At 40.0% G+C, this 12,562-nt stretch overlaps 1 protein-coding gene across 8 annotated transcripts in view; it reads right to left on the bottom strand.

The window, feature by feature from the left end:
• Positions 1-11,098, bottom strand: part of ABI1 (abl interactor 1) — an 81,557-nt gene extending 70,459 nt beyond the window's left edge. For 4 of the 8 annotated variants that reach the window (XM_043883617.1, XM_043883618.1, XM_043883622.1 and 1 more), the window contains exon 1: positions 10,808-11,096. In XM_043883617.1, the coding sequence (XP_043739552.1) occupies positions 10,808-10,924 (117 nt within the window). In that variant the 5' untranslated portion in view covers positions 10,925-11,096. Of the gene's footprint in view, positions 1-10,807 lie in introns of all 8 variants that reach the window. The other 4 variants (XM_043883624.1, XM_043883620.1, XM_043883621.1 and 1 more) reach the window with 2 other exon arrangements.
• Positions 11,099-12,562: the final 1,464 nt, after the last annotated feature.

Genomic DNA, 12,562 nt, shown 5'->3' with positions numbered 1-12,562 from the left:
AAAATTCGAACTTTCAAGTAAACATTAGAATTTTGGAAACCTTTAATCCACCAATGTGAGCTTGGAAGCTTTTCAATACTTAAGACTCATGAAGATCTGCAGTGATATTAATGAATGTGATTTTTTTTTTTAGTATCCTGTAATGGGATGGGTCAACACTCAGAAGGATCCACATAACTAAGTGAAAAAATATTTTCCATCAAAATGACCCATGCAATGATTTTTAACGTACTGGAGTATAAAATGTTGACACTGTTTCAGAGTCCACACTGCAACAAATCGTTAAGAACTACTATCTGAGTTTCGATACAGTATCAAACAAAATTATCCATAGTTCTATACATGGACTATTGAAATACTTCTCTCTTTCAAACTACATAACTGTATGAAGCCAGATTTTTCCCATATATTTCAACCAAAATAAAGTATCACAATAGGTTGAATGCGGAAGTAGATATGAGAATTCAGTTGTCTTCCAGCCACACACTAAAGAGATTTGGAGTCATAAAACTATGCCACTCTTTTCAAACTTTTTTTTGTTTTGGAAACCTATGGATATTTTTCAAAAAATTACTATTTATATTATTTATGTTAAAACCTATCACATGTCATTTTAAACGAATTAATAAATGTTTTAAATTTCTCCATTTTAATTTTTGATACAGTACATACTGATAAATATAACCCCTCTAAAAAACGTTCTCTGGGGTCCTTGGCTTCTTTTAGGAGTATAAAGGATTCCTGAGACCTTTACGTTTTGGTCCGGTTGATCTATACTGTGAAGAGATAAAGACAAAGACGTTCTAATTTAACACAATGTCACTTGTATTTTCTCTCTTCAGCCAAGACTGAACCTATTTATTCAATGTCTTGATATCTTAGTTATGACAAAGTAAACATTTCAACATACAAAACAAAAGGAATAAGTGGAAGTAAATCGAAGGGTTTTTTAGAGGAAATTGAAGAAATAACTCAGAAACAAACTAATGAAAAGCACCGGATTTACAAGACTAAAAAGTCAGAAGCAAACTAATAAAAACCATCAGAACTGTAACTTTGGACATTATCTAGTTTAAACTCATCCTTTTACAGAAGATAAGAGTTAGGAGGAGAAGAAAATGGCAATCCACTCCAGTATTCTTGCCTGGGAAATCCCATGGACAGAGGAGCCTGGTGGGTTACAGTCCATGGGATTGCAGAGAGTCAAACAGGACTTAGTGACTAAATAACAACAACAAAAGAGTTAAAGGTTGGTTAAAATACAACTAATTCGTGATAGAATGAGGATGAGAACTAACCTTCCAGACTCCTTGAATAGTCCATGTAAACTTTCCAGAGCTTATATACCAGGCAATGGGCAGGCACTGGAGATGTGGGAATGAACAAGGCAAACCTGGTAAACCTGCTTTCTTAGATGGAGATCAGCATCGTGTCAAACAAATGTAATGAGTGCACAGAGGAAACACACTGGATTCTAAGGGAGCACTGAACAGAGTATAAACTGAGCTCACAGGGAAGAGGTCTCTAAGAAAGTAACCTTGTTACTGTCATCTACCAACATCCTCATCACTCCCTCCTTCGCTAAGGACTCACTAATTCATCACCATTCCTGTCATCATTCTTAGTGATGTCAACGCTCACTCAGATAACCCACCCCAAACCGTGGCCTCGCAGTCTCCAGACTTCCTGAACTAAAACATTTTCTTCTTCATCACTGTCAAAACCTCCCATGGTCATCACTACTATTTACACCATTTTCAAAAATCTAGATTTTTAAAAATCCTGTATTCTGAACATCCAATTTCTTCTTCTATCTCTGCAGTTCACTTGCTCTAACACCTCAATTTCAACAATCCTTAGATTTCACAGGACTTCCCATTCACTAATCATCCCAGTTTTTCACTATCTGTTTCGCAACTAAGACGTGCTCCAAGTATAAAAAACACATTAAAAAAAAAAAAAAAACACATAAAATTCCAAAGACTTGGTACTTTAAAAAGAATATAAATATCTCATTAACAAACTGTGTTGATTACTTATTGAAATAATTATATTTTGGATGCACTGAGTAAATAAAATGTTATTAAAATTAATTTCAACCTATTTCTTTATACTTTAATATGGCTATTATAAAAATTTTAAATTAGATATGTGGCTCACATTGTATTTCTATGAGGCAGTGGTAATCTATTCTGTGATGACTCCTAAATATGGATCTCTACCTCTGATTCCTCCTTAAACTCGAGAAGGACTATCTACCTAGCCTATCTACTTCATTGTCTAATCTAATGTGGACCGAACACACACCCACAAAGAGCACTCTTGACAGCCCCCCGCCCATGTGCAGCCATCCACTGACAGTTAGGAAATAATTCCTACTAGGAGTCATCCTTCAATCCCTCTTTCCCTCATACCCCATAGTCAATCCACCAGTAAGCCCTGTTCAGCTCTGCCTTAAAAAAAGCCAACCTCTCCCCTGAATTCCTCACCCCATAACAAAATACAAGCAATTTTCATTCTCTGCCCGGACTAGTACAATAATACCCTTCCTCCTGGAAATTTTGCTCTTGCTTTCCCTTCAGGATGTTTTCCACTCAGTAGCCTGAATGATTCTTTCAAAAAGTAAATTAAGTACTGCAATGATAACCGCATCACACCTGCAATAAAATCCAACCACTTTTCTTTTTTTTTTTTTTAATCCAACCACTTTTCAAGGCCTACACGTGGTCTGACACCTGACAATCTCTCTGACCTCTCTCTCACCAGTCTCCTTCTCATTACCCTGTAGACATAACCCTTAGAAAGATTTTTCCCATCTCTGAGCCTCTGAACTTGCCTTTTTCCTAGGTCCTCACAGGGAAGACGCCCTATCCTCCAGGTCTCATTTCAAAGGTCATCTCCAGAGGGTATCACTTCCTCCTGCCCAATCCCAGTTTTCTGCATCCTGTCACCCTATTTAACTTTCCAAACAGCACTCCTCCTCATGTGAAAGTCTTTGTTTTGTGGGGAGGGGGGAGAATCCTCTGTCCCCTCTCCTCTATAATGAAAACTTCCTAAGGGGAGGAACTTGGCCTCACTATTTTATCTGTGGTACCTGGAAGGTACTCAAAAGATTTTGATCAAATGAAGAATGATGAATGAATGCAGTAATTTTTCACCTGAACTACAAGACCTGACACATAAGTGATATTTAGACCAAAAGGAACAAGTTTTCTAGTTAGAGAACACCATTTGCAAAGGTAGAGAAGAATGAAATTTCAAAAAACTGAAAGGACGTTATGACTGGTAAGACTAGACCAACGGGATGAATGTAGCAAGACTAGAAAGACAGGATACATACCATATATGGCCTGAGAGGCCTCACTGTGAGACTGCATATTTATGAAGAATCACTGACTAACTTTTAAGCAGGAGAGTGACATGATCAGATTTCCATTTTCAAAGTGCCAGTCAAGCCACAGTGTGGAATAATGGGGATGTGATCAGAGGGGATATGTGGTAATGTAAAGACAGAAGTTAGAGCAGGTGTCTAAGCTTTACAGTAGGGTAGTACAATGGAGACAGAATAGACTAATTTAAAGAGATATTTAAGAGAAAGAATCAACAGGACGTGGTACAGATCAGTCAGTAGTGGTAGCTGGGTAAGGAGGTGCCAGGGAAGCATAATGGAGGAGCCAAGAGATGAATAAACAAAATGTGGTATAATATATATACACTAGAGTATTATTCAGCCATGAAAAGGAATACAGTGCTAACACATGCTACCAAGTGAATGAACCAAGCTTGAAAACATTATGCCTAATACAAGTCAAACAGACACAAAGGGCCACATACTGTGTAATTCTGTTCATATGAAATATATAGAATAAGTAAATTAATAGAGACAAGGCAAATTGGTGGATCCCAAGTGCTGGGGGCAGGGTGGTTGAGATGGGGACAAACTGCTTAACAGCCTCAGGCTTTTCTGAGGAGCAATGAAAATGTTTTAGAATACACTGAGGCAGTGGTTGCATAACACTGAATGTACTAAATACCACTAAACTGTATACCTTAAAATTGCTGGTTTTATATGACTTATAGCTCAATCTCTAAAACTGCATTATGAAGCAAATAATATAGAATCAATCTATGGCAGGAGTTACTAACAAAACTGGTTGTAAATTTAAAATATATTAACTATTTTAAAGCTCTCTACTCCTTACTGTCATAAATAAATTATAGTAACATTCATTATCTTTTCCCCCACATATAGCAGTTGTGCAGTGGATTTAGTAAGACTTTTATCTTGTAGAGATACATACTAAAATATTTATGGATGAGATGATATGTCAAAGATGGACTTCACAAGAACAATAAAGAGACAGGAGACGATGATAGATGGCCATGAGTTGGCAGTCGTTAAAGCCAGATGATGAACATGTGGGGGTATCATTACATTATTCTCTTTATTTTTGAGTACATTTGAAATTTTCCATAATGAGTTTTAATTACTACACTAAAAATTAGTAAAATAGACTTCGGGGCTTCCCTGGTGGCTCAGTGGTAAAGACTCCACCTGCCAATGCAGGAGATGTGAGTTTGAACCCCGATTCAGGAAGATCCCACATGCCATGGAACAACTAAGCCCATGCGCCAAACACACATAACATTCCTTAGGATGTTTTGGTTTCAGGTTTTTTTCACAAATACTAGTTCACTACCAACTGTATCTCAGAAAATTTCATTTTGTAAATGAAGAAAATTGGTAAATTAGTTAAGCATACCTATTTGGGTACATTAAAAAACTTCAAGTCTCCTTTCTATGGAATTAAGGTATATGTCAGCTATTTGCTTTAAAAACAAAATCCAGTAATCACCATTTTCCAAGTGCCTTATCCTCTTAATTTTGTACTTTTTAAAAAAATCTCTCATTTTTAGCATGATGTCTTATTAAATAAATATTAAGGTCTAAAAAGTTTTTAGTCCCAGGGCTTGACTATTATTCTTCAAAAACCAAGTCATAACTTCAGTAAAAATTATAATCAACACTAAAAGGCATTAGAAAAAATACACAGCTCCCCCCAAATTCAAACTTTAAATGCTCCAAACTTCGCGTTTAACTATGACTTCACCTCACTTTCTCTACTACCACTACTTTCATGGAATTGCAGTCTACATACATCTCTCCTAATATTTGACTCAACCTCTTATCCCAACATTAGCATCTTCCTCTCTGGCTAACACATTCTTGTCTGTTAACTCACAAATGTCTAATTCCTAAAATATAATTTAACCTAAGATAAAGGGTTATCCTAAATAGCCATAGAGGGACTGCCCCGGCCATCCAGTGCTTAAGACTATGCTTCCACTGCAGATCTCTCTTCAGGGAACTAAGATCCTACATGTCAATAAATAAATAAATAGCACTGATCAGAATTCAAATGGCCCAAACATCCTTCTACTTTAAGGAGTATTAGCATTCTTCACCTATCAGAACCAACTGGAGAAAGCAGACACATAGAAGAGGAATTAGAAAAGTGTTCTTATTTGAAGGGATTATTTCAACAATTTTCTAAAAAAAAAAAAAAAAACAAACTTCTCTCCAAAAGACAAAAGGAAGCTAAAACTGAAGATCTAATCACAGACCAGAACTAGATCACAGAATCACATGTAAGTTCTTAGTGGTACTGTAGTTACAAAATGAAAAAAAGATGTTTGTTTTAATACAAACATTCAAATGATATACAGCCCTAAAGAATACTCAGTACTCTTGAGAACATTAGTAAGAACTGCTATAAAACTCCACTCTTATGAATGGACTTTCATTAAGACCCAATATGCAAGGTCAGATTCTGCCTGTTTAATGGCAGCACTGCGTTAGTTGCTCGGTCATGTTCACTCTTTGAGACCTCATGGACTCCTCCATCCATGGGATTCTCAAAGCAAGAATACTGCAGAGGGTTGCCGTTACTGTTCAATTAATGTTATGACACAATATAGGTCAATCTAGCAAATAACTGAGGATCTTCCATAAAATTACCTAAAATTCCATTTTATTTTGTTTATTGAGATATAACTGACTTATAACACTAGTTCCAAAAAAAAAAAAAACACACTAGTTTCAGGTGTACAATATAAAAACTCACTATTAAAAAAAAATTCACTATTATTTGTATATACTGCAAAATGATCACCACAGCAAGTCCAGTTAACCATCACCACACAACTTTACAATTTTTTTTTCTTTCTTACAGTGAGAACCTTTAAGATTTGCACTCCTAGCAATTACACAATATTATTAACTAGAATCACCATGTTGTGCATTACTAAACCTTGTTTAATTCACATATTATAGATTTCCAAAGCACATCTCTAATTTTTCAAACCACTGTTTTACTCAAACTTTCAAGTGCAATTAAGATTTTTACCATTTCTAACCTGTCCTCATCTCTGCAATCATTCTGACTGTCTTTACCTGAACACAATTTGTGTGGAAATCAGAACTATTCCAAATATTTCAAGAAGTTTTTTGTTTTGTTAGGCTCAGAGGTTAAAGCATCTGCCTGCAGTGCAGGAGACCCGGGTTCGATCCCTGAGTCAGGAAATCCCCTGGAGAAGGAAATGGCAACCCACTCCAGTATTCTTGCCTGGAGAATCCCATGGAGGGAGGAGCCTGGTAGGCTACAGTCCATGGGGTCGCAAAGAGTCGGACACGACTAAGCAACTTCACTTACCTCACTTACTTACTAATTTTTCTACAAATTTCCTTATCACAATCGCAAAGCCGATTCAGAAGAGGAAAAAAAGGCAAAAACACACAAGAAAGGAAAAGGGACCAGTGAGCTCAGTGAAAAACTAGCCTACAATTCCTGTAATTCAATACTTCAAGTGCCAAAGCTACTTTATTTTGTGATTCAGGCAAGTTCCCAAATTACAAACATACCTGTTCTTATATAACAACTTGGAACTCAGAGGAAACAATAGTAAAATAGTTGTGAGGATCCCAGACACAACCCACAAGAGTCTGTTTATTTCATATTTCTGGACTCATTCGCATCTCTAGACAGTGTGATATTGAAAGAGTATGGCTTTTAGAGCCTGTCAGAGTTAGACTGCCAATCCCTAACTGTATGATAAAATAAAAATTGATTTACATTTTCCAAGTCCTAATTTCTTCATCTGTAAGAGAATACTGTCTATCACAGAGTTTTTGCAAGGATTAAAGATAATACAAATCAACCAGCAAAGACTGTGACAGAGTAGGTACTCAATAAGCAGAAACAGGTGTTTGACTCTTCCCTTTTCTATTACCCTCTTCACACATTCTTTTTATCCACTTAGGATACAGAATCAGAAAATCTGGGTTCGATTCCAGGCACTATCCCATACAGGATATGGAACTTTAAGCTAGGTATTCAATGTCTCAGAACCTCAGATTGCCCATTTGTTTAAAAAAGAAAAGGAAAGGAGAAAGAAAAAGATCATAGAATTACTGTAATACCTAAGTGACATCACTTTATAAACTGGAATAAACTATAGAGTACCAAAAGAGTCAGTTTTTACCTACTCCAGAGTGCTCCCACTCAAAAAATTACCTGCCTTCCAAGAGTCTAATGAGCAAATGAATACAAACTAACATCACAGGTAGAGGAAATCAAGCTAAACTAAGTAGCTCACTGATGGTATCCCCTCATCCTCCCAGACGTCAGGATATACTTGTTGACCCAAAAGAAGCCCCTATGGGGGGATTCCAGAGGAAAAAATTAAAAAGTTAAGTGTAAGAAAGACTTTTCTGTCCTTACTAACTCAACCTATGCTGAGAAATCTCTCGTAAGCAGTTTCTGCTCCTTTTCACTTATATCTCCTTCCTACTCCCCCGGAGTCCCTATGACAAACGCAGTATGGACCCTGAAGTGGAGTGCAGAGAACTGGCCAGAACAAATGAATTCGAGTTGAACAGTGACTGTCTTTGACATAACCACTAGAAAATTCAAACTAAAGCTAGAAAAAGGCAAAGATTTTTCTTATGTCTAAGTAAAATACACTTTCTATTTTGAATACTAATTTCCCTTAAGAAATTCAAAAGCCCTGTCCTTTTTAAAAGACAGAGGACTCTTCTGAGGAGTTTTGCTATTAATAATAAAATTTAATAAAGTCAACAGGACCAAAAGAGCTAACAAAGTGCTCAAGGACTCAACTGCACTACAGCCAAAAGAACTTGCCAGCTAAACACCTTACCAGAACTGTACTTCCAAAGTGTAGGAAAGAAACAAAATCAAAACTAAATTCTCAGGATAAAAATCACTCAGGCAGTAATTTAACTCACCTTGGGTGTAAAAAAATTCTCAAAACACAAGTGACCATATACTTTCTCCAAGTGAAGCTATGTTTACACAGGGTGTTGGCCATTACCCAAACAGTCACAGAAAGGATAAAGAGAGATCTCAAAAGACATCCAAACAGATATTTCCAGTACTATTTGTCCCCTCTCCACAGCACCATGGCAGATCACAAAACCAGCTACCACCACATCAGCTCCCACAAAGTGCACGTCGTCTTTGGAGCCTGTCTGAGCCTCCTGGGAAAGCAGCTAGTGACCAGCTTCATGAGCCCACAGCTACAAAGATAAACACTGCTGTGGGTGAATTTCATCCTTCCCCTCTTCCCCCGGGTACTTCTGAGTATCTCACTGGTGTTGAGGATCACCAAAAATAAACAACTTGGGGCCAGTGACAGGGCATCTGAGCACCATGGTACTAACATGCTTAAAAGACTACAAGAGAAACAGAATGACTTATTTATTTATAACGAAATTTTAGTGCTTCAAAATTACATGATGGTAGCAAGAAGGGAAAACAAAAGGGGTCAAGGAAGAAAAAACAAAAAACAAAAAAACAGCACACAACTACCTGAACAAGAAATAGTCAACAGACAGGTTAAAACACGTTTGCGTTGGCCAACACGTAGCAGTTACCACACCATATATTTGTCAGATTTCCCAACATGCAAAACAAAAAGAAACCACCCCTTTATGAAGCGCCTGTCTGCTGACTTCCACAAAGAAATGACTTCTCTAGAATGTGGGTAATTTAACTTCCTGCGCTCTTCCTTTGGCTTTCAAAATCTTTAATATCTGCAGCAAACTGAGATTGACCTCAATTTTAAGGTTCTTCATGTGAAATTGAATAAAACGTGTTTATTTTTAATATCGATAAACTGTCAGTGTTTCTATTTGAAAACTATATTCACATTCCTACTAGATTTAAGAATATTTTCTTAAAAGCCAAATATAAAGCTTGCAAAAACAAGTAATACAGTGGTTGTGGCAGGCACTCAACAAGTTTATCAGTGGAATTTCTAAAATAAAAGCCTGTAAAAAAAAAAAAAGCCTGAAAAAATTTATGAGATAAATTCCTAGTAGTGCTACTGAAAATACAATGTTACTAATATGGGAATTGAGAAATATTCAAAATATTCTGAAAACAGTATCTCCTTCTAAAAATAAAGAGGAAAAGTATTTGCCAACACAGAGACGATTGGTTCTTAAGAATGATGATCACATGGGATGCATTTCTATAAATACTTTAGTTCTCAATTGCAATAACCCCAACCTTTCAAAGCACGTTTGGGTCATGCCTTTCCACTAACAAGCGAGTTTTTGGTGCCATTACATAGATACAAAGGACTCTGCTACTTTTATTTGCTTCTACTGCAAACTGTTAAGTTCACGCAGTTAAAGATCTACAAATTAAACTATCACACAACATAATTCACTTTCAATCATTAAAATAAAAGCAAACAACCAACCCCTGTCATAGAAAAGTGACAAGAGTTTTCTAGTAAATTTACAGTAACATAATTGACGTTACAGTTCTAGTTCGGAGATTCATTCTATACATGCACTTAGGGTGGAAAGAGGCAAACCTCAAGAAAAAAAAGCAACCGGAGATTATACCGTTCTATTTTTACTTAAGAAGCCACCAGTTCAAGAACTTTTAGGGAAGAGAATATTCAAGCCATTTTTCCCAGTAGTTAAGGATAATTTGTGTTTTACACTAACGACCGCCCTAACAATCTCTAGCATATTAGTGGTGGGGGCGGAAGTGAAATTGATGAGAAGGGAAAAACACCCGACTTGAAAACCGACAGGCAGGCAGATTTACAAACCTTCAATTAAAGGGAATTCGGAGGTTAACTTCTCTACGCCCTCCCTCGCTCCCCACCCGCTTCCTCCTCTCCTCGGGGAGGTCTATGTGATGTGACTCATGACCAATTTTTAAAAAAAAAAAAATAAATAAAAGACACACCCTCTGGGCTGAAACTGACATAATCGCCCCCACCCCACCCTCCCCCGATGCACCCCCGCTTCCCCTCCGGCTCCTGCCTCTCCTCGTCCCGGCCCTCGGCTCTCTGCTCGGTCGGCCGCTCCGAGACCCTCGGCCGGCGGCGGAGGACTCCGGGACGGAAGCCCAGCGGGTGGAAGGCGGCTGGAGGGCAGCGCGGTCCTGGGGGCCGAGCCCGCGCGGGAGGGGGACGGCAGCGGGGCGCCGGGCTGCGGCGGCCGCGGATCCGGGATCCCTCGCCCATTTTCTCTCTCGGCTTCTCGGGGTTTCAACCACCGCAGCCACTTCCTGTATCACAGCCCGACTTCCCCGAGCCCGGCCGCTCGCTATCTGCCCCGGCTGAGCTTGGGGTTGGGTTTGGGCTTTGGGGTTGCCGCTGGGGTTAGGCAGTTCCCCACCCCGCCCAGTGGGCTGGTCACTCGGTCGGCCGGTGGCGGGTCCTTGGCCCAGGCGGCAGCGCCCGGCCGCCCGCCCGCGCGGCTCACCTGTATGTAGTTGTTTTCACAGTAGTCCGCTACTCGGGTCAGGTTCTGGTAACTCTCAATCAGCGCCCTCTTGCCGGACGGGATTTCCTCCTCTAGTAACATCTGCAGCTCTGCCATTTTCCACCCCTCCGCATCGCTTCCTCTCGCGTTAAAGAGACAGAGGCAACAGCAAGGTCCGCGGCGGCTCCGAGCACCTCACAGCCCGGATACAAACCGCCTGCCCGCCCTCCCGCCTGGTATTGTGGGACAGCACCTCCTTCTCTTCCTCTTCACTTTCTCCACCCGCCTCCACGCACTTCGCGCAGGCGCGGCAAGCTCGTCCTCTCGCGAGCTTTCCTGCTTTTCCCTCCCGCTTCCCCGGACCATGGGATTTCCACCCCCCGCTTTGGCATGGCCTTCTGGGAATTGTAGTCTCTCACTGGCTTGCTGCCCATCAAAAGCGCATGCGTCCAGGGAGCCTCCGAAAAAGACCCGGGAGGAGAGTAATACAAGAGCTTGGAAAGAGGGTGGAGGTTTAAATCCGCAGTTTCTTAACAGCTCCGGGAGACGGCGCTACAGGGTGATTCTAGAGAATGAACCGGGATCCCCGAGAAGGCTGTGAAGCTTGGGAGAATTTGGTTCTCTAGGAATCAGATTTCATTCTGACAAGGATTCAGTTCAGTCGCTCAGTCGTGTCCGACTCTTTGCGACCCCATGAATCGCAGCACGCTAGGCCTCCCTGTCCATCACAAACTCCCAGAGTTTACTCAAACCCATGTCCATCAAGTCGGTGATGCCATCCAGCCATCTCATCCTCTGTCGTCCCCTTCTCCTCCTGCCCTCAATCCCTCCCAGCATCAGGGTCTTTTCCAATGAGTCAACTCTTCGCATGAGGTGGCCAAAGTATTGGAGTTTCAGCTTCAACATCAGTCCTTCCAATGAACACCCAGGACTGATCTCCTTCGGGATGGACTGGTTGGATCTCCTTGCAGTCCAAGGGACTCTCAAGAGTCTTCTCCAACACCACAGTTCAAAAGCATCAATTTTTCGGCACTCAGCTTTCTTCACAGTCCAGCTCTCACATCCATACATGACCACTGGAAAAACCATAGCCTTGACTAGACGGACCTTTGTTGGCAAAGTAATGTCTCTGCTTTTTAATATGCTATCAAGGTTGGTCATAACTTTCCTTCCAAGGATTAAGCATCTTTTAATTTCATGGCTGCAGTCACCATCTGCAGTGATTTTGGAGCCCCCAAAAATAAAGTCTGACACTGTTTCCACTGTCTCCCCATCTATTTCCCATGAAGTGATGGGACCAGATGCCAGGACCTTAGTTTTCTGAATGTTGAGCTTTAAACCAACTTTTTCACTCTCCTCTTTCACTTTCATCAAGAGGCTTTTTAGTTCCTCTTCACTTTCTGCCATAAGGGTGGTATCATCTGCGTATCTGAGGTTATTGATATTTCTCCCTGCAATCTTGATTCCAGTTTGTGCTTCTTCCAGACCAGCGTTTCTCATGATGTACTCTGCATATACGTTAAATCAGCAGGATGACAATATACAACCTTGACGTACTCCTTTTCCTATTTGGAACCAGTCTGTTGTTCCATATCCAGTTCTAACTGTTGCTTCCTCAAGAGGCAGGTCAGGTGGTCTGGTATTCCCATCTCTTTCACAATTTTCCACAGTTTATTGTTATCCACACAGTCAAAAGCTTTGGCATAGTCAATAAAGCAGAAACATGTTTTTCTGGAACTCTCTTGCTTTTTCGAT

This window comes from Cervus elaphus, chromosome 23 (genome assembly GCF_910594005.1).
Source record: "Cervus elaphus chromosome 23, mCerEla1.1, whole genome shotgun sequence".
Classification (NCBI taxonomy): Eukaryota; Metazoa; Chordata; class Mammalia; order Artiodactyla; family Cervidae; genus Cervus; species Cervus elaphus.
The sequence above is the reverse complement of the archived record's forward strand: the minus strand, read 5'-3'. Positions and strand labels throughout refer to the sequence as shown.